Raw genomic sequence first — 22917 nt, 5'->3', positions numbered from 1 at the left:
ATCTTTCCTTTGCCTTCGTTATGAGTTGTCTTTTCAAAAATCAGATCAATTTCCAGTCAATGCACCAGAAGTCCTCTCCACCACAACAACATCAATAGCTGCTTGTGATTGAGCCATAATTGAGTGACTTTTTATTCACACATGCCTGGGCTGTGATGGAGCGTGCATACAAGTACTTTGATTAGAGAAGTGTTTTTACATGACAGCACAACAGAGAAGGGAAAACCAAATTATTTGTTGTGGATCCCATACATTTTTATAAAGGGTTGTTTAAAGTAGATGTGTTATTATGTTTGTGGTCTAAGTTAACTCAAAATTATTACTGCAAAAGCTAACAACGGCAAAACTTTTAGAGTGGAGTTTTAATGTGACTCGCATGTTTATTCCAGCTATTTGAATTTTGTTTGTTTTTTTTGTTTTGTTTTTTTTGTGTGCCATTGTGTTAAGTTGGCTCTATGGCTCTACTAGACTCTTTTACTGCTGTCCGTTCTTCTCATTTCTCATTAGAGGTAATATGTCAGAAAATATAAAAAAATTTGAAAAAATATTGTGGCTTCCAGCTGAAGTAAAATGTCTTCATTAAGTGAACTTTTTAAAAGTGAATATCACTTAAAGCACACCTCTGAAAGCAATGCCCTACATCAGTTTATCGTTTTGAATCACCCTCTTTTATTTGCTGAGTCTGAGATTGAAGGAGCACACTGGTCCTAGTTGAACTCCTTAGTACAACCTTGACATTTGGAATCAGTACGAGAACCATAAACATACCATCCTTAAAAAAATAATAATAATAAATTGGATAGAAATGAGATATTATGTTTGGCATTAATCTCCTCATAACTATGCTGTAGATAGTTATAATAATCTTTATTTTTACTTAGTACCGTGCACAACTAATTAACACTATTAATAACTGTGATGTATGTAGGATCATATCAACCGTCCTAATGACTAGCCTATTAAAAATACCTATTGTAATTAGTAGCCTATTTAAACTCTCCATGTCTGACCTCCATATGTCCACAGAGCTGTCTCCAGGCTGCACACCCACATTGTGCTGAAAGTTCATGTTTCTCAGTTCCCAGTGTCACATGTCCTGGTCCAGATTAACAACATGTGCGGACGTGACCAGACTCTCTCACCGCACACACTTTCATGCCAACTATTATGTGCCACAGAAAGTCACCGAGAGGACAAATGCAAAGGTATAACTACTGTCTGGACATGTTGAGAGAGACAGTTCTGCTGCTTCACTGCAGCTCTCTCCTCTTCGGTCACATGCTGTTAGCAGTTGATGGCACGTGAAGAAGAGGGAATGGGAGAAATAAAGTATCAAAGGGCTTTAGTTTTTATAGATACATAAAGATTCATCAGAGCAGTGAGGCTGAAACGAACACTTGACAATGTTGTCTTTTCATAGATTCACTGGTCCTTGGCATTTTGCATTCTAAATGTTACAACATTTTTAAACCAACTTAACCTATGGCTATGCAATGAATTGCATTAATTGTGATCATTATATCAAGAATTAGAAACACTATATTATGGAGGATGATAATGTTGCCTGCAGAGCAGGTTGGAGCTTGTTATAAAAGTTTATAATAGCCCTTTTTGCATTTCATCTGGCGTCAATCATCTCATGATGATTTCAGTAAGGATTCATTATCCATAATTGAGCAGCCCCAGGACTAAAACTAGAGTAAAACATGTATACACTTTGTAAGACAATTTGAGTTGTATAAAGAATTAACCATTTTCATTCAATCAGCATTGAGACATATTGTCCCTATAAAATGTCTATATATTTTTTATGTAAGATTCAAACAATATTATGGCAATACATCAGAAATGTGCTAAAATTTGCCTGTCTGAGGTTCAAGTGTTGCACAAATGGAACTAAAGAGCACAATTTCGTACTTTTTACCCGTGCTTGAAAGATTATACTGCAAGTTTTATTTAATGATATCAAGTAGTAATAGCCAGAATGTATTGAAGCAAGTGTCCCCAAAATAATTGTGTTGTCACTTTCCTCCATAGGACCACGCCCCGTCTTTTCCCTGACATCCAAAGCTTTGTGCAGCAGTGTGGTGTGAAGAGCCTGAAGAGTGTCTTATCAGAGGCGAGCGGTAAATGTGATGTGTCTGGTGAGTTTCGTGGGTGACCTCTGCGTTTGTGCTGCGTCAGGACTTCTCTGTGCGCGTTGGCAGAGCGTCGAGCCTTGCCACAGGGTTTAACCTCCTCTCATTGATCCCCCAGGCTGCTCAGGGCGGACTCCTAATTCTCCAATTTTCAGCTGTTAGAGATAGAATTGGAATAATAAACAGCTGAACCTCCCACTAATAATCCCACTGACCGGCCACCCCCCTCCAGCACACTTCTTCCCTTCCTCCACATCTCTCTGCCTCCTCAGGGCTACTGCGCCTCGGGTTCAGTTTCCATACAAGCCTTAATCTCAGCCCCAACACTCACACCTTCTCTTAATTAAGTTACTATTCGCCTTTTGTTCAAAATACTATCATGAAATGCAACCAATGAAGTCACTATAAGCCCTAAAGCAGTGGTTCCCAATCTCTTTTGTCTCGAGTATCTCCTAATATGAGTATTAGGCAAAAGCATGTGTTTACTAGTAGTATGTGTTAGTAGTAGTATATTGTTAGATATTATCCTTATAGTTTCGTATGATATCCAAAATGCCAAAATGATAAATGCAAAATGTATTTTTTAAAAAAGTAATAATAATTACCTTCTTTTAAAGTCTGAAAAGATTCCAATACTCATTACCCGCAGGGGTCCCCATACCCCAGGCTGTCAAATACTGTCCCAAAACTCCCAGATAAAAAAGATATTTAACTAAGCTTGGGACCAGCAAAATTGTTTTTTGAGAAGAAATAGCCAACCATTTGTATGAATCTGTGTTTGAGCACAATGTCTTTTTAAGCAGCCCCTTGGTTAGTGGTGGTACTATAAACCTGGAAGTGATTATTACCACGCACACTCTCTCACTGACACTTTAGTGGTGACAAAAAGGCACATAGTTCTGGAGTATTTCTGGAGTGTTGTTTCCTCTTGTTCTTCGCCCAACGATGAAATTGTGTCACTCAAGAAAATAACAGGAAATTACTTGTAATGTGTGTTTGGGAAACATAATGTGCAAAATTTGTTCTGAGCCTCTTTTCTCTCAAAGTGAGTTTAGATCTGCGAGTTCCTTTGGTAATGCTTTGGTTTAGAAAACTCCTGGAAACAATTAGTCTCCCGAGGCCGAACCTAGTGCGCGCTGTCCTTTTAACTTTTCAGAGCCTCATACTTTAAGGCCTATGCAATGTCAGAAAAATGTTGTGTTTATACAATTTTAAAAAACATAAGTGTTGCAGTCAGTGTGCCAATGATATCATGCACAAAAGTGGGGTTTGAAATACTTCACTTTATGCCTTACTTTAGACTGACAATGTACACGCACATTCTGTACATAATCATTTTAACTTGAGTAGAAAAAGTGTAAACATTTTTGTTAATGTATAAATGGAAATTAAAAAAAAATTCTGAACTTATACCAATATGTCAGAACGCACATCTGTATGAGGACAAAGGTCCCAGCACGTGTCCTTCAGAGGAAGGCCCTATGTTCATACCACAGAGTGCTCTTTTGCTTAGCTAATCACACTGGGGCTGCTCTGCATGCAGATCTCATTTGGCCAAATTAAACATTTTCCTGATTCATCAGTTCGCCTCCATAAAACCAGCTGACCCACTAACACGGCTGGTCAGCGAACAACCTGCTGAATGTAGGTGTTGAGTTGACGTGGCCTTCTGTAGGTCAAACACAGGCGTGTTGACCTGTAGCCTTGGCCCATTCAGGAGGCATTTTCAGCCTGCCACGGCGCTTTTGTCTTCGCTCATATCTCTCCATTAACCTCCTGCACAGCACCTCTGCACCTCACAGTAACCCAGCTCTACTGGAACAAGTGTGAGAGCTCAGGGGAGCAGTGCTGTCAAACATGCACAAATATCTTAATGTGTGTCTGAGCAAGGGGCGGACTCTCTGACACCTGTCAGACTGGCTCATGGGACAAGCCAATGGACAGGCCTCTCTGCTGTACTCTGAGCGTGCTGTGTACAGGCTGCATCTTGTCAGACTCTGTCCGTCTGTTTTCTACACTTTTTGGCTTGTTTCGTGTCCCGGGGCCCAAAGTCTTTGTGCTGCAGTAGTGCTGGGCTCAGCAGGCTGCCTATGTCCACTCTCTGCTGCCTCAGCACTAATAAGGCAATAGAGTGATAGAGAGCGCGCCAGAGTTGTCTGCTTTCAACATCCCTACTCAAGCATACCCTGAGCTAACCCCCCACAGAGACATCATTAGCAAATCTATTGAGGATCCCATATTAAGGCAAACATTAAGGAGTCTAATTGTGCTCCTGGACTGGGACTCTGCTCTGTAAATTTTGTAACCGCTATAATGAGTCACACTGTTTCCTCCAATGGCTTTATTGCCCTACATTCCAATTTAAGCCATGTCACTGACCACTGGGGCGTCCCCAAAAATAGCTCAGCCCACATCTCTTACAAAGGAGAACGTGTTTCTCACATCTTTGGTCTGCTTTAGTGGCTCGTTGACACACCAGGTTTACAGTGACTGCAGCAAACTATTACAAAAATGAAGTAGTTGTAAAATGGACTAGGGCTAGGTGACTTAAAGGTTTTATATATATATATTTTTTACTATTAATTATGTTTTAGTTGATTTTGAAAGTGAAAGTGGTGTTACTCCCTTGGCTCTGTGTTGTGCTGAGCATGATTCATATGTGTGTGCCTCTAGCTGTCAGTGCAGCAAACACTTTGGGTAATCCTGTCACATGATGAAGTGCATGGGATGCTCTGGACTCCAAACATATGATCACAGCATCCCTGTCTATTTTCAGACACTTTCCTCAGCGCGTGGAGAGTGTGGTCGGTGGGTCCACTGGGGCTGTTCTGTGATTCTTGACAGAGGAATAGGCTCCGTGTAACAGGAGCAGATGACTGGGCCATGTGGCCTCAGTGTGCGGCTAAAAACAGGCTGACAGCTGTGTGTGGAAACTGGAGCAGCACCTGACCGACACATACACACGCCTCCCAAACGGGCAATGACGGGAAACATACCCCCCCACCCACATCCACACATGGAACATTCACCATGTACACAAGTTAAATGCCATACTTGGGAACATTCTCCATGTAGAAACACAAGTTAAATGCCATACTGTGGAATATTCCAGGCAAGAGACAAGCAGGTGGCACGCCTCCAGCAGGCCAAGGATGCATATTTTTCAAACTTTTCTTGAGCAATAGAAACACCCATCATGACATACATTGTTCTACTGTAATCCAATTTTAGAATGAAATTTTGCCAAAGATTGGTGAGGCTGATGCTTGAAGCAGCTGTCAGTGCAAAGACTGATCAGCATGAGCTGTGCTGCAACACTGTGATGCCTCTGGTGTTTCTTATCAATCTCTTTCCTGAAAGAATTGTTCAGTCACTCGTCTGACAACATTCAGGCACATGAGCAGGCTCAGGGACCTCTGAGGAAGCACTGATTAGAACTGATTTTTGTAGCAATATACACATTTCCTTCTCTGATACTTTCCCTTCAAACGTACCTTTCAGAAGAGAACTATCCAAAATTTCAACCGTAGCCTTTCACTACAGTGTCCAGTCTCCTCAAATGGCCCTCCTGACTGTTGTCCACCCCTATTTCTACTCTTTCCTTACTTAAATACTTTTAGCATAAAGAGCTACAGAGAGAGACAGAGAGGAGAGAGAGAGAGAGAGAGAGAGAAAGAAGAAGGAGGGGGCCAGAGGGAGGGGAGTGGCGTGGGGGAGGGGTGAGCTCACAGAGGGCTGCTTGCTTGCTCTGTTGTCACTGGCCACAGAGAGGCAGAACAGAGAGGGGCTGGCAGAGTCCACTTGTGCTTGTCCCATATGTGTAAAAAAGCCTAACAGCGCACACAGCTCCACTCCAGGGATTATCCTCGCAGCATTTTGAGATCTGATGGACAATACAGAGGCATGAATAGGTAAGAATACATCCTCTTTTGTGCTGTGCCATGCATTTAAAGAAGTTTAAGTATTGTTACTGTAGCTTGCTGTGTTTATTTTAACCACTAAGACATGTTTAGCCAATGCTTGCTTCAAGCATGGGCAGATCTAGGTTTGTTTTGAGTGGGAAGTTTTTTTTAAAGTTAGTTTTATGTATTATTGTTAGACGGGGTGATGCATGTTGAAAGTCGGTTGGAGAGACGGGATGTCCTAGGTTGGTGTATGGAGACAGTGGTGGTCATGGCTGTTGCGTAATTGCTCCTCCAGATGAATGGCACATGAGTGATTGGAAATGGGCTACAGTCGTCTCTGAGTGAGGCGCCTTTTTGTTATATAATAGCCTTAATGTTGTCAACAGCCGTCACTGTTTTGACCGTGTTTGGTGCATTTGAGAGACACCATACAGTTTTAGGGCTTTTGCATCAGCTTGGATTTCTTTTAGACTGAAAATGTGCTTTGATTTTGCATAATATCTTGACTTGTTTTCTGAATTAATGCTTCTGACTTTTTTTTTAATTTATGTTTTATTAATTGCATTGAAGTTATTACATTTTTGCATTATTTGTGATAATAAAAAGATATGCAACACTTAAAAAATACTTTTGATTATTTCCATTTACTATATAATATGGCTGCAAATATGACACATAAAAAGCTATTGCAACATAAAACACCATAGCTTCCATTTGAGCAGTAGTACTATTTTTGAAAATGCCAATCTAAAAATGTATTTCATTTTGAATATGTTAAAATTTGCACTATTTAAAGCAGATAAACAAGTGTTACCGGGCTGTATTCTAACTTTTTATAATTCAGTCTAGAACACCAAGTGAAGGCACATCTTCAAAATCACTTTTCCAACTTTTTGCCTTTGCACAAAACTCATTCTTTCTCTCTGCTTTTGGCTTGTGCAGCTGTTTGGTCTCCTAAGAATGCACTCTTTATTACCCCAGTGCACAGAGCAGTGGTATGCACCGAGTCCTTTTTTTGTCAAGCAGATTTAGAAAGCCCTCTTTAGTGGCCGGACGCTGCCTCACAATCAGCTTAATGCTTTGCCCCATAATGAATCCCCTTGTGTGTGTCAAATTTGCCCAACTCTCCTCTTCTTCTTTCTGTGCATGTTTTGGTCACACTGATATAGGCTTCTCAGGTTGGTCCGTAACTCAATCAGACGCGCCGTGGATTGAGACGGTTACTTGACATTTGAGTGTTTTCCTTGGACATTGTGCCGCAGTCTGTAACAGCTCTTGGTTCTTTTTGTCTCCAGGGCTGTTGTCGTCAGTGGAAGAGCCCACCAGTGATGGACTACAGCTGGACCGACACTAACCTGAGCTGGTATTCACCAAACGGCATTCCTTCAAACTGAGACCAGCTCCACAGAATGCTGAGTCCTATTGTCCCCTATAGTGAGTACTAAACATCTATGCTATTCCACCAAACAGGACTTGACTTTTAGCTGGACTTTGGCTAAATCAATGAGTTCTATAAATAGAGGGAGCAGCCTTATTTTATTTTATTTATGTCTAAATCAAAGATATCCAAGATGCTGTTAATTATTTAAAAATCCAGTGACTCAACAAGAAGAGTGGCAAAACTCTAATTACATCATTAACACTTTTTTATCTGTTTTAAAGTCAAAATGAAGGAGTTCTCAGTGAATTTATAGAAAGTAGTATATTCAAGGTTGTTCAGGTCTGTGGTGAAATAAATTAAAATCTGATCAAATTTTGAAATAAGCCCAAAGAAGGACATAGAAGCGACAAAACAAGCCCAGGAATAAAACTGTATAAAGTGTGGCAAATACAAATGTAATACATTGCTTACTTTTTTACAAAGGTGCAAAACATTTCCCATGTAGCAGTGGCCATAGAGCACACTAAGGGAAGTTTTCATGAGAACATCAAACTTTATGTACTAAGATAAGTCCCCAACTCTAGCATTTTATATGAACTGTCTTCTGAAAGGACAAAGAGGACCAGTGAAAAAGGGTAACGTTTTCTTTGACGTGCTGTGGAAAGGCTAAACCCAGGTCCTGGTCCGGTCTGAATGTTTCATCATGCGACGGAAGGAAGACAGTGGGAGAGGAAGAGTGGTGCAGGAGACTGTGGCGCTGATGGTTTAAGCAGCAGAAAGCCATCAGTTCTGCCAGTGTCATTTTACCAACACGGTCAAGAGTTACTACCACACATGCTGTTCCCCCCTGCGCCTCTCCCCCCTCTGCACTGACCTAATAACTGACGTGTCCAGTCCTGGCTCCCCCTCCCACCAGGCTGTATTGGAGTGCAGTGCTCAGCTTCTCCAAAACAGCATTGTTTTGTGGCCAGCATGGGGCTTCTGCCTGAAGAGCCCCCTTTTCTCAGCTCTTTAGCCAGCCTCAAAGGGGCTTTATCGGCATGACAGTTACATGAAAAGAGTGGAGTCAAACGTAACTCTTGATTGAAAAAGTATTACTTATAGGAGACTTGAGTTTTCTTTGGTGATGGCTACGCTAATACGCAAAAAATGGAAGGCAGAGTTTAAGCAGGTCGGGCGCGTGGGAGAGTGTATGTGCTGCCTGTAGGTGTCAGCAGTCATCATGACATTTGTTTTGGTCATTAGTCTTAAGTTATCTTTAAGACACTGAGCAGATAGAGGTGATCTGAGGACAGCTTTGTGAATAAAACCAGTGGTTATAGCTCATTCTGTAAAATAAATTAACAGTTAAAATGTGTCAATCTTACTTGAAAGGCTTCACAGGGAAAATGCTCTACTAAAACTTACCAGCTTCAATTTCACTTAATACAATATGCTCCTTAATAATACTTTAAACTGTCTGCATTAGTTGTTAATCCTCTCCCTTTGTTGAGGTAATGCTTAATGACTGTAATGCCCCTGGGCGGCCGTGCTGTAAACATACAGGTTTGTGCAGAGTCTGCTTGTCCCATCAGCTCCCTGTGGCTTGGGAGCCCACCCTGAGGACACTTCCTCTGTTCTAGTGGACACTGCATCCAAGAATGTCACAAACTGCTGGTGAAATGGTTAGCATGCTTCTAGAGCGGCCAGTGCTTATGGGAAACTTCAGTGCACTCTGTACTGGCCTTTGTGTGTGAAAGCTTTTATGATGGTGAGGCACAATGCAGGTTTTCATGTGTCCAGTGTGCACAGGCGTGCTCTGTTAGCAGATTGTTTCCACTGCTCCAGTGCAGTGTCCAGTGTAGTAGCCTGTATGTCTATAACTGCACACAGCAGTGTGAGGAGCTCTGCTGTTTGCTCTCAGCCCAGTGACACAAACATCCATGTGCGTCTCACCATCTCCCACTTAAAGACTGGACTCATGATTTTACACAGCACAAATTTGACGGTGAAGCACTTTGCATATATGCAGCACATGCGAAGACTCTCACGTCCATGTTGAAATTCACTTTGTGGGAATTTCCACTTCCCAGTGCTACTTCTGACTCCTGCTGTAGGCATTTGTGGTCCTGCACTGAACAGGTCCATAGGAATGTGTGCATGATGACACATGGTTTAGATTGGTTTTAGTCGGCTGCGTTGGTTCTTTGCCATGTTATTGTTTCTGGTGTGTCCAGCCTCAGTGCTCATGTCCGGACAGTCCAGAGGGCTTCAAGCTGGGGCAGGCAGCGGCCGGAGCGGAGGAGTAACCTGAGAGAGATTCCAGGGGCCATGGATACTCCTGGAGGGATTTGGTGCAAAGAATCTGTAATCTGCACTTCAAACAGACTCTTAAATCAGTCCCAGGCCGCCAACCCAGGAGTGCCCTAACTCTTGTTGCAGGGGCCCCGCTGCTTCAGCGATACCTTTTCTTTTACAACACGCACACACAGTACAGGTCTGGCAGATTTTATAGCTCTCCTCTGACTGACCCCGCGCTGCCTCCTCTCCCTCTCTACCTCAGTTTTTTTAATGTTTTGTACAAGTGTCTTTCTGAATGACTCGCCCAAGTCATGGAGCAGTCTGAATAGAAAGAAGAAGACGCTGCTTCATGCGGGCCCTTGAGAAGCAGGTTGGAGGGCCGCCCAGGCATCTAGCCCATTGTAGGGCGAGTGGTATGAGTGGTGCAGTGAGGGGCCAGTGAGGCCCTTGAGTAAACACACAGCCGTTTAAGTGTATGTGAATAAAAGCACACATCATTAGTGGATGGTGTGAATGGGCCCTAATTAGCCCCTAGTGTGTAAAGGTGTGTGTCCACAGCAGAGGAGGTTAGGGACACAAGGCCAAGAGAGTGCACTGGCCCCCTCTCTGTCTGTGAGGGTCCATCAGCTCATTAAGGACATCTCACTAAACATTAAGGGCCCAATTAAGAAGCAGGAGGTGAGGCTCATTTGGATCGCAACACTTCACCGGATTCCTGAGACAGCACATTTCACACAATGAGCCACAATGTCTTTCACAGCTAATTAGCGAACAACCACACTTAAGAAATAACTTGGTTTAATCGTTATGCCATTAGTTGTATGCTGCTCATAAAAAGAAAGTGCTGTTGTGAATATATTGAGTTTTCTGTAATTTGTGTGTATACTTACAGAAAACAACAAATCCCAGAGCTCCAATGTTCTTAGACTAATCTCAGAGGGCTGGGATTTGGAGAGAAAAGAGGCAGTGCAACATGCTCATTGGGAACACGGGGAGAGAGGCTGGTGCAGGGATTGCATGGTAAAGACAGGGCTGGAGCAGTGAGATAGAGCAGAGATTGGGCTAGGGAGACAGATGGAAAGGGTGATTGGTCATCACAGAGCTTTAGGACAGCTGTTCTTTGATATATTAGTGGACACAATGACCTAGAGCCAGCCTGCAGTCACAGAAAATAGGGACCCTGTTTTTCTTGGTGGGAGGGTGGAGCAGACGGGCTTCTGCCATTTGTGGACGTGCATTAAGGGTGGGGGGTTGGGGGTGGGGGGGGTTTTGGGGGGATGTTTCTAAAATTACGAGCATGAAGTGACGCATCTAACAATTATTCCTCAAGCTTTCTAGTTTTGGAGAGTGCAGAGAAAGCGCTGTAAACTAAGCTCAGATGGGATTTGCTTTTGCAGCACTATAATTAGCCATTCTAAATGTGTTTGCCAATTAATCAATGTTTAACAAATGCCATCATCAAGTAGTTTGTCCACTGCAGCACCACAAACACTCAACAGAATGAACACAGTAATGACACGTTAACGTTTGCCATTTGTTACATTGGTTTTGGCAACAGAAAAGCCGGTTGTCTGATACGTGACATGTATATCAGCTAGGCCACAGTTTGTTTTTTAAAGTCATGATTCATGTGTATATGCTTAGTAACTTTATATTAACTCATGGATAACTATCTTCTTCTTCTTAGAGTTCACACTTGATTGTGATTGGTTAAACCAGATTGTCATGACCAAGGTTGACCAATAAGTAGAGTTTCGTGAAAAACATTTGGTCTTTCAATATAGACCTGCAGAAAAACTTAAAATCAAGTTATAACAAAATGGCACATTGTCACAGAGTCAGATTACATTTCAGTTCCACTTTTCATATCTCCTAGTCCTAGTTGTCACAATGTCCTTTACCTTTAGCAAAACTAAATTAGCTGCAAACAGTGACAAAAGCTGCTTTGACAGTGGGCCTGACACACTCCCTGCGGACTAAACAAAAAAATTGTGAGTCAAGCTGTCAGCCTGATGCATGTTGGAGCGGCCGCTCTGTCCACAAAGAGACACAGAGGACATGCAGGACTGGCCTCTTCCTCTGGGACCAGCCACTCTGAAAAGCGCTGCGTCTGCTCCTGCACGGGGCAGCAGGTGTGAAAACTCCCGCACTATTCTGTTATTACATCTTTTTAGGGCCCTGAAAGAAGCAGCAGATGAGCCGAAGGGAGCCACCACCAGTGTGCCATTTTGTGTGAGGTGATTGATAGCAGCCCTTTGAGTAACACATAGATGTATAATAATATTATCTGCACCTAATTATGCACAGCCCATGAGTTATGATGATGGGCAGTCACTGTTGGCCACTGCTGCTCTGTTTCTGAGGTGCACTTCTTTCAACAAGTTTTTGTGTGATTTATACACACAAACACTGCTGTTATTGATAGACTGCACTATTACAGTTCAGAAAGATAATCAAATAAATAATATAGTATGTGTTTAAATAGTTAATATATTTTATACTTAGTGATGTGATGTGCCTTTTGTAAATTGAGCTACTAAGAACCAAAACTAATACTTTTGCTGGATCAAAAGTGACAAAGGATGAAAATTGGCACTAGCTATAATCCTGCATATTTACAGGTGTGGGATTCGTTCCTCATGCCTCTGTTCTTAATATGCATTGTCCCTTCATTAAATAATAAACAAACAAACAAACAAACAAAAAAGAATAGCAATGTTTAATTTTAATTTTTTTTTTATATTTAAGTAGGATAATATATTTTTTTACGGCCAACCTTAAACTCCAATATTTACCATTTAAATACTAGAGGTAAGACAGCAGTAGAAAAGCATCCCTGTGCGCTTGTGCTATCTGTCATTGTGAGGCACTTTTTTAAACACAAATGTACTCTCTTATGTGTAGCCAGAATACATCACTGCACAGCGTGTCCGTACAGCGTGTGCTGGGGCTGATATAATGCGTATTTCACACCAAAGTGAGAGAGGGACTCCACAGACAATTTTCCAGTGTCTCCACCTGCCACTGGGTGAAATGTAGCCGGCTTGTGGATTGGTGTTTTTATGACAGCCCAGGTAGTATGCAGCCGAGGCCTAGTGAGAACGTCCTGCCTGATATTAGAGCCATAAATCACAGTGAACTTGAGAACAGAGGACTTCGGGGGCTCCAGGACGCGATGACAAATCAAGATAACAAACTTATAAATAACTGAAGTTCACGTGCTTTGCTTTGCCGCAGAACACAAAGCACTTTGAGTCGGTACATGTGTGAAAAAACAAAGTGTGGTCAACGAGAAAGAGATGCTTTTACATATTTATGCACAGGACAGTTCATCCAATAATTCATTGATCAGCTTGTGTTGGCTGAATGCATAAGAGCTATTGCAGTCATCAGAGCATCAACTTTGTGTTTTATCAGCACAAATAAAGCCTCTGTCCTGCTCTGCCCTTCTGCCTTTAGCCACAATGTCTTTAGCATGGCAGCATTTAAGCTATTATTTCTCAAAGTAGTGCTCGTGTAAACTTGTGCTGAGCAAATTGAATTCCTGACAAACTGCCACAACGACTAGCGCTGCATTCCCAAACGAATTAGATCCCGGAGAAACTGGTTGTTTTCCAGGACAAAAGATGACAGGATTTAAAGGCCTATATTAAAGTGAATTTTAACACCATGTGAGGTATAGATGTGCATGATGGAGTGGAGGTGTTGGTAGTTTATTCTAGTGGCTGAGGTGGGGGTTGAAGTTTCTGAATAGGACCCTGATTGGATTGATCCAGAGCTCTTGTTTACAAGCGGCCTCTTCACAATCGGCACGGTTTAATAGTGCACTGTCCCAGAAGGCTTGTTGCGTCCATGTCCGGTTTGTTCCTCGGGGCATGAGGGAAACAAAAAGTACCGGGAAAAGAGAAAGGGGAGAAGCATCCTCTAGGGAGCAGTGAACCGCCACTGGAGCCACTGGAGTCTCTGGGCTTCCTGCCAGGATAACGTTTAACCTGACCAATGATATCCCTTTTATAGGAAACCACAACATGCTCTCGAGTACTACAGCCTTTACGGACCAGAGCCGTCTTGAGTTTCAGTGAGTCAACGTGAAATTCAAACTGAGTGAGTGAGCACAGCAAATGGTGGCTTTTATTGCTTTTATTTGCAAAAACAAAATCACAAATGCCTAAACACTTCCCAAGAGTAATAGGGCTCCCATTGTCATTTTAGGGCCTCCTCAAAGTAAATTTCATTTGAGAGCCCAGGACACTGTCTTCGTCACGAAGTCCCTCAATAGGATGCAGCTCACACAGGTCTCTCAATAAATCCCGGGCTGACACAAAAGCTGTCAGTGGACTGCTGCTGAATAGATTAATAAGATTTCCATAATTAGACAGGCCCTTGACAATAGGATTCTTCAGGCTTTGTCTCAGGGCCAACTGGATTGTCCGAGGAGTGCGCACGTCTGCTGGTCGGCCGCGGACCACAATGGCGGCGCAGACAGTAAGGCGGTCAGCACACGAACATCTGTCTCTCCTGGGGTTTAGACTTTTCTCCCACAGTGAGAGCAAGAGCCCAAACATACACACAGGGATCTTATCAGGCCCACATATGCATATAAGACTATCGGTCAACACAACCACCTGCAAACATTGCATTCAGACAAGTCTTAACTTAAACAGGGGGCATTAATTCAATTCACATTCTCTTCTTCATATTGTCGACAAAACCTAAAAATGTTTTCTGTTAAAATGACATATATGCATTTTAGAAGATGTAATGCAATTCATATTTTTAACCAACAATTTATTTAGTCATGGAAAGTGCAGAAAATATTTACATTTAAAAAAGATGTATTATGTAAAATCAAGTATCTATAAAGTACTGCAAAAACAAACAAAAACTAAAATAAAACACTTTGCTACAATATTCTAATGTATTGGCACATGTCTGGTATCATCATTCATTGATTTAATACAAAGCATCTCTCTTTTTCTATTTAAATCTGACTGTTGCACTTACTAGTAACAAAAGATGCAAATCACTTATTCTGAAGTTTTTAGCGAAAATCTAGAAGATAATCAAATTAATCTGCTTTGCTCCAGTAGCCTGAGCTTGACCACATTGTCCTGATTTTCTACTTCTAATCTTAGCTTTCTTCCTGGCCCCCAGTGAATTAATCTAGATGATGGCTCTGATTTAAGCACAACTGTAGATTAAGGCTTTTGCTCAATTTATTGTGGAGGCCCGGTGCAGCAGCGTTCAGCAGAAGGCAGGCTCTAATTGCCACCCGGTCACCCCGCTGTGTGTCCAACGTGTTTGAGTGATGTCCTGCCACTCAGCCACTATCACATAACCTCCTATGCCCTTAAAATAGAGGCAACTCAGTTCAGAATTTTGTGAATGTTAATACATGCTGTAGCTAGAGTTTGTAAATTTATGAGACAGGAGAAAAACACACAAATTAAACTGCTTTAACAATAAGGAACTGCCAATATATCATTTTACCTATAGCAGTTTTTTCTTATACTCTTGGATACGCTGGCTTCGGTGACCCTACATGACTTCAAGCGTGTGCCTCCCATGTCTGCTTTTCTAACCTAGATAATGAATGACAACTATCTACTGTAGCTAATGTAATAACTCTTGTGGTGCCTCTTTAAAGACACAATGCGAGGCATTGTTCTGTTCCTTTATTCACTCTTGAAACACTTGGAAGGAAACTAATTTACCCACATTTGACTACACAAGCATTGACCATGGATTCTTTCTTTAAGTCCAGCTGGTCATTACATTGGTAAGAGGGGGTTTGGTGGGGGAGTTGGTTAGGGTCCCATTCTGTATCGGTGCTGCTCTGATGATGGAGTAGACAGCCGTTAGCCCGCCTGGCTGAGTCCTCTAATGTCCGCTCCGGCCCACTTGAAGAGGACGAAGCCTGCTGTCCACTCTCTCCACGCCGGCCCCTCCTCGCCCCTCCCCTCCCTGCTTCAGGTTTTATGAGCTCCCTTGGGCTCTCATCCATCTCTGTCACACACAGGGCCCATTATTGGAGCTGCTTGCTGCTGCTCACAAACTGGTCAGGCTGCAGATGGGAAGGGCCTTCAGGACATATACAGTTTCTTTCTTGTAGCTTTCGGACAAAGACCTCTGCAGAAACAAATATGTGGTGATTTGGGTGTGTATTGACCAATAGAAGTTGAAATGTCCAGTTTATCTTGTGGTAATTGTGGTAAAACACTTGAACTGGTGTGGCCATTGGGAACTTAAGGCAGTGGATTTGAATATGAAGGACATGATAATCCGGCCATCTGGTGTGACTGAATCTCATCTGGCTGAATAAATAACGGGAATAATCTGAAAACACACACGGGGAGGTGAGGAGAGAAGGGAAATAAAGAGGCCAAAGTTTAGGTGCGAGCTGCAGCAGTGAACTGAGAGGAGCTGGATATTGAGATTTGATTTAAGTGGCAATAAGGCCTGGCTCTGCACATGCACACATGCAGGTGGTTATGAATAATGAATCATGAGGAGTCTACTGAAGGGGAAGCAAGCCAGTAATCACAGCTTTTGCTTTATTTCTTCTTTACCTCTCTGTTTTCTAGCTCAAGTAATGCTCACCTCGGGCAAAAGCATGACAGTTCAATAATGCCAAGCTATGTGTGGAATGTTAAGCTAATGCCTCAGCAAGAAGTAGTGCTAGTCCTCATGAGGTAAATAGAAAATGTAAAGGCTGAAATGCAGGGTAGCTCTTAACAATGTATAAAAGGAAAAAGACAGGCACTGTTAGCTTTTGTCAGTCCTTAACATGAGTTGAAATAACTACAACAATATGTGTCTGAGAGTGAAGGTTTGGTTGCACCTTTTTGTGTTAAAAGTAAGTTCCTTGTGTTAGCTGAGCGTTAGCACTGAGCGTAGCAGCCGTGATCGATCAGACCGGACCTGCACTGAAGTCAGCCCCACAAACACACATTCCACTTTCCCAATGTTCCATGGGAGACTGTGCTGATGAATAGCACACTATGCTGCAGGACCAAACCCAACCCCCTCTTTCTCTCCCACTCTCTCCACACCACTGTCCAGCCGGCGCTCGCTCTGTGGAACTGTGGTGTATGCTGCCTGGGTGGGTGGTAGCTGGGGGTGCAGGGCGGAGAGAGCAGGCATTCACAGCAACATGCAAAAGAGAGATAACAATAGCTCCTCTGGGAGAGCTGCAGATGCTAGCAGGATGGGATGGTGTAGGATCTAATCACAACCCAGCATCAGCTACTAAAACACAAACTTGACCATATCATCTGTAACTTTTGTCATTCATGTCATATTGATCTTTTGTGCAATCACACCATGCTTGGTAAAAAAAATATTCAGTTATATATTGTCTTTAAAGACTTGTCCTAAACACCCAAACTGTTTGTCTAATTTAACTGTGTGTTTGTTTCAGGCCTGTTGAAGATGCACTGGACCCCAGAGCATGCCCAGCCCCTGAGCCAGTGGCCGGAGCAGCACTTAGACGTGTCGTCCACCACCTCGTCGCCAGCGCATAAGTCAGACTTGTACTCGAGCCGCAGCCGTGGCTCTTACAGCTACGCTTGGGCCAACGATGACATCTCCGCCCTCACCGCCTCCAACTTGTTGAAGCGATATGCCGAGAAGTACTCTGGGGTGTTGGACTCACCCTATGACCGGCCTCCTGTTGGCACATACCCTGAGGCCGGAGCTTTTGGACTCAATGGTCAGAAAACTGAACTGGAGCCCTGGCCGCTCACACACAGCACTGATGCCCCATACTCCTTAGTAGCCCCTGGAGGACACGACAGTCTGCCAGGTTCTAAAACCACATCTGCGGGGCCCCCAGGGGCCAGCACTGTGTCAGTAGTCAACAGTAACTTGTCAGACTCTGGCTACAGTGGTAGCAGCTCTTGCAGTGGTTCTAGCGAGTACCCCACCAGCTACAATGGTACCTATCTCTCGTCAGGCTACTGTCCCCAGCCCAGTGCAGCACTTCCCCCTGCCTCGCTCCACACTCTGCAGTCCACCCCAACACTGGTGCCCAGCTACAGCCCTCCCACACCGGCCTACAACTACACCCCAAGTACATACCCATCCCAACCAGGCCTAGCCTCCAACTACAGTCACCCCTCCGCCACTTACCTGCCATCTGGTCTGCCCGCCCCCACCCCGGTCCCCACCAGACCTGCGGTGGTTGGAGGGAGCTACAGCTACCCAAACACCACCCTGCCCTCTGAATCTGGGGGCACATTGAAAAGAAAGGCCTTTGAAATGGGTCTGGAGGAGGATGAGAATGGGGATGGTTCCCGCTTTAGGAAGTATGGCTCACCTTTCGATAAAACAGAGTGCAGAGGAAATGGCTTCAGCAGCTCAGGCAGCACGGACACTCAGAGTTTCAAACCCACCAAGCCGTCCTCACAGCCCCTGGTGTCACCTCAGTACGGGGCGGGGGACTACAGCCCCCCGGCTGGGCTCACGGGGGAGAACGGAGCTTCTGAACAGAGTTACTCACAGCACCGTCCTCAGTCCCATAAACGCCCCTCATTATGTGCCCCCACAGATCCCCTGAAGAGCCCGGACCCTAGGGTGTTGGATATGGTCAATGGGGAGTTACTGGACTGCTCCCCAGTGCTGGGCTGGACTGACCTGGTGGGACTGACCCATGTCAAGGCTGCACTGGAGGAGGACCTTCTGTGGCCTGTGCTGAGGCCCAGTCCTGTGGTGAGGCCACCCCGAACCGTCCTGTTGTTTGGTCCTCGCGGAGGGGGCAAGACCACACTCATCCGCTCTCTGGCCTCACAGCTGGGAGCCTCCTTCTATCGCGTTAGTGGAGCCATGCTGGCAGCCAAAGGTAAGGTAGAGGCGGAGCACATCCTGGGCACTCTGCTACAGGTGGCAGCGGCGCGGCAGCCCTCAGTGCTGCTGCTGAGCCACGTGGAGGCCCTGGAGGAGGAGGGTCTGCGGCAGACGCTGCTGTCTGCTCTGGAGAAGGCCCAGATGGGCTCCAGTGGCCTTGTCATCCTGGTGTGTGCCACCGGGAGGCCCGACCTCCTGCAGGACTCGGTGCACCGGAGTTTTGCCAAGCGCTACCACGTGGGCCTGCCGGACGGGAGCATGAGGAGGCAGGTGCTGCTGCAGGCACTGGGACCTCATAGCTGTGGGATGAGTGACAGAGAGATGAGTGCAGTCCTGCAGCGCTCAGAGGGCTTCTCTGTGTGGGAGTTGATCCAGCTGAGTCAGCAGGCCCTGTCCTCCGCCTCCCCATCAGGGACCCTCCATGGGATCCCCACGCCCACCAAGCCCCCTGCCTTCACAGACTTTGAGAATGCCTTCTGTAAGGTGCGCCCACACAGCACCAGTAAAGAACTGGACACTTGTTTAGAGTGGAGCAAGATGTACAGCCACTGAGAGCAGCCAGGCTCTGCTCGAACTGCCCCATGACCCAGATATGGCAAGCCTTGGGAATGTGTTGTTTTTCTAATTTCTGATTATGCAGCCAAAAGAGCCGGAGATAGTGTCAAGGAGAGACAAGCTAGTGCTGGCTTGGCTTTAGCATGCCATGGTGTGCTACTTTAGTTTGCTTTGAAAATATCTGCAATATTTTTCCCCAAAGACAAGAAAGACAAGTAGGCCTGATATGTGGGGTAGTGTATAAGTTGTTAGGCCTATGGGAAAATCAGAAAGCGATTCACATCCTGATTAGCCTTGGTCCAGGACAAAATCAATTATATGTTGCTAGGTGACGTGGTCCAAGATTATGGATAATCAGGGTTTAGGAAATCCTCCCTTTGACTGCGACTCTCAGGATCCTATTTATTGCCATTTCAACTCTGTTTTGTCCTTATATTCAGTCATTGGGCTTTCACTAATCATGCCGCTCGAAGGGCTTCAGCTAATCTGCAGTAAATTACTGTTTTGACCAAAAACAATTTGAACCAAATATGCTGCTGTTGTACTCCTCAAATAAATCCGGTTTCAGTCCAAAATCAAATCTTTAGAGCTTTCCACCAAAACCAGTTGAGAAGTGTCTGCCCTTAACATTGGAGTACAGTACTGTGTACAATATCAAATTGAATGCTCCTTCACCATGTGCTTCTGTAAATGCATGTGTCACATTCCTCATTGCTGCAGTGTCCTGAGATTCCTGCTCCCAACAACAGTGCACACCCAGCCCCTTGGTCTGTCCTCATGTACCTTTTGTTTCGTAGTATTAGTCTTGTTTGAAATGCTCAGGAAGAATTTCTTTACCTCAGAAATATGAAATAAAGAATGTATGTAATCTTAGGGTCTTAGTAGAGAGGAGCAGCAAGTGAAGAAGCCTGTCTCTTGTCATACCCACTGCAGCTGGGCTTTACCTCGGCAGAGAAACTTGAATATGCTACAAAGAGTAACATTGAATGTAATTCAGGTATTTCAAAGGATATTTGATGCCATAAATCCATGTATTATTATATATGAATATATAAATACCTTTCTTTCTGTTCCCTTATCCTTTATTTTCATTGTAGTTTATGGTGGAGTGATGGTTGTCTAAGAATTGTTAAAAACAGAAAATATTCCTAGTTTTGTTGGACAAACTGCTGTGATTCTTATGTTTACATGTCTTGTATATGCATGTCTGCTGTAAATATATAACAATCACGTATGGACTCATACTGACGTTCTGAGCACAAACCATTCTCCATTGAACAGACATAACACACTCTGTATACATTTACATTGAGCATTTAGTGAATCCCAAAGTCAGAACTGAACACAGTCACAAGGAGTAACCCACATGTAGACAATCCATAGAAAGGTCCTCAACGTGCTGGAAAAAACTGCTCACTATATTTGACTGTTGCCATGGGCCGCACATACACACACTGACGTAATATTTCCTACTGGCCCGTCCCCATCACTCTTTCTCTCCTTTTCTCTCCTCAATGCACTCTCATTAGATTGGATTGCCCCCTGGTCACGAGCCCCAGTGGCCATGTGGCGCTGCTGCGTCCTCCCTGCCCCCTCCTGCCTCCTGCCTGGACCCACTCTTGGGGAGTGGAAGTGGCCTGATTGATGTCCAGCAACCCTATATCAGAGCACAGCTCCCCTCTCCAGCTGGTGGCTTCAGTCATGCCATACAGCCTGATCAATCAGAGAGACCCCTGCTGTGCACACTGATCACTGTCTGAGCAACCCAAAACACAGCCTCTGCCGTTAGAGCTCTGTAGATCTATTATTCAGTTATAAATTAATTCCACAACCATAGACTTTACATTTAAAATTGTTATTTGCCCAGTTTGTCCAACAAAATAGGTTTTTATTTTTACCTGTTTTAATCTGTTGTTGCGGTTTGGTTATCGTACATTTTCTGTAACCATTTCTACCTCATTTTTGCGGCATATTGTACATGAAAGTATTTATTTCATGTCTTTTTTGATGTCTCTTTTGAAATGATAATAATGTTCTTGAACTGTATTGGTCTACCTCAGAAAAGACTGTATTTTAAGAAAAGAATATCAACAATATTAAACAGACTTTGTCAGTACTGCATTGAGCCTGTTCCTGTGTTTTCTGTTTGTGGGTTAGTGTGTTGCCCCTTGTGTTTCTGGAGCTGACCCCAGCGTTGAGGTCAGTGCAGTTACTTTAAGTGATTGCTGAATCGTTTGGGCAATAAACAGCAGAAAACACCAGAAGGTTAGGGGACTGAGATCACACTTGGCTTTGTGGAGTTAACAGCATTTATGTGGTTATTCAGGCACTGATTTGAATACAATGAAATGTTGGTAGAGACACATTTATGGAGAGACCAAAAATACTTTACATTTTATTATAAACTGATTCAATAAAACAAGACCATTTAAAACAGTAACTCCAAAATAAATGATTCTATTCATTTATACGTTTATTTTCTAATGTCACAGATCACAGTTTACCAAGTACCATGTGTTTGCATGACTCCATTTTAAACATACATCTGACTTGACTAATATTTAATTTTTTTTTGAAAACATGCAATTTTCCATAAACAATTCTGAATAAATATCACATCAAAATAGACTCACCGGAATTGAATTAACAGGCAAAACAACCAATACAGAGAATATAATACCACTCATATGTTTTAAGTGTACTATTGAACAACTATGTATTAACTTTAATTACAAAAACCTACAGTAAGAGCTAATAGTTGGTCAAAACAACTTTCTTGTTCAGTGTGTCCAGGTTGAGGAATAGTCCTGATTAAACACAGTCCAGTCTCTCAGTGTACAGCTCGTGTCCACTGTGCTTTATGTGAACACTGCAGCCTCCACAGCAGCAGAGGCAGCAGCATCACACCCCAGGGGCCCGGGCTGCATCTCCGAGCACAGAAGTCCTCCATCCCTGTCACCGTCTGTAAACAACACTCTGTCCCAACGGCATGCACTATTCCTAGCATCTTCTCACATCTCCCAAACATTCAAAAATAACAGGTGAAATAAAGTCGATCTCTGAAAGTTTTAGTTAGATGAAGTTGAATTATGGAGGTCTGGAACATCTGTGGTCGGGTCCCAGCTGATGACAGACTAATTAATTGTCTAATAATGATGCATAGAGCCACAAACACAACCTTGTGCAGCGGCCGCCCTTCATCCTCTGACGAAGGATAATCGCTCCTGCAGCTGTTTCCAAATGATTTCTACACTATCTCCCTGTCACAAACTCAATAACACTACAGCGTAACCTTGTGGGGGAATGAAGGCCTGTGTGGAGCTGGACTCAGGCCAAAACAGCATTTATATGGATTATTATGGATTATTTGTTATTGTTATTATTATATTGGTTAATTTTTATATGGCACTTTTCCATCTTCAAGGCACTTTACATCTTACTTTACTCAGTCACACACACATTCATACATCAGTATAAAAAGACACTGGGGGCAAGGTGGGTTAAGTGCCTTGCAAAGACATATTCATCTGTGGTATTTGGGATCGCACTCGCCAACCTGTAGGCCAGTGGACAAACACTCTACCAACTGACCTACTGTCGACTATGCAGTTCTTCACCATTATTAGTTACGGATATGTGACAGATGTAACCCATATTTGATAAATGTCAGATATCAGAGCTTTCAAAATCTAAAGTCCAATATACTTCAGGAAATCAAAAGATGAATATTGAAATCTGGAGTAGCCAAGTGCACATATGGTTTGTTTGCATCAACACTGATACTAGTAAAGCTGCCGATGTGACCAAACGCTTT

At 43.6% G+C, this 22917-nt stretch overlaps 1 protein-coding gene across 1 annotated transcript; it reads left to right on the top strand.

The window, feature by feature from the left end:
* The first annotated feature begins 5909 nt into the window (after positions 1-5909).
* Positions 5910-21219, top strand: fignl2 (fidgetin like 2). The gene is made up of 3 exons (XM_033969460.2): positions 5910-6049; positions 7339-7477; positions 17125-21219. The coding sequence occupies exons 2-3, from the start codon at positions 7453-7455 to the stop codon at positions 19098-19100; spliced, it is 2001 nt and encodes a 666-aa protein (XP_033825351.1). The 5' UTR covers positions 5910-6049; positions 7339-7452; the 3' UTR covers positions 19101-21219.
* Positions 21220-22917: the final 1698 nt, after the last annotated feature.

Source organism: Periophthalmus magnuspinnatus, chromosome 7, assembly GCF_009829125.3.
Source record: "Periophthalmus magnuspinnatus isolate fPerMag1 chromosome 7, fPerMag1.2.pri, whole genome shotgun sequence".
Lineage (NCBI taxonomy): Eukaryota > Metazoa > Chordata > Actinopteri > Gobiiformes > Gobiidae > Periophthalmus > Periophthalmus magnuspinnatus.
The sequence above is the reverse complement of the archived record's forward strand: the minus strand, read 5'-3'. Positions and strand labels throughout refer to the sequence as shown.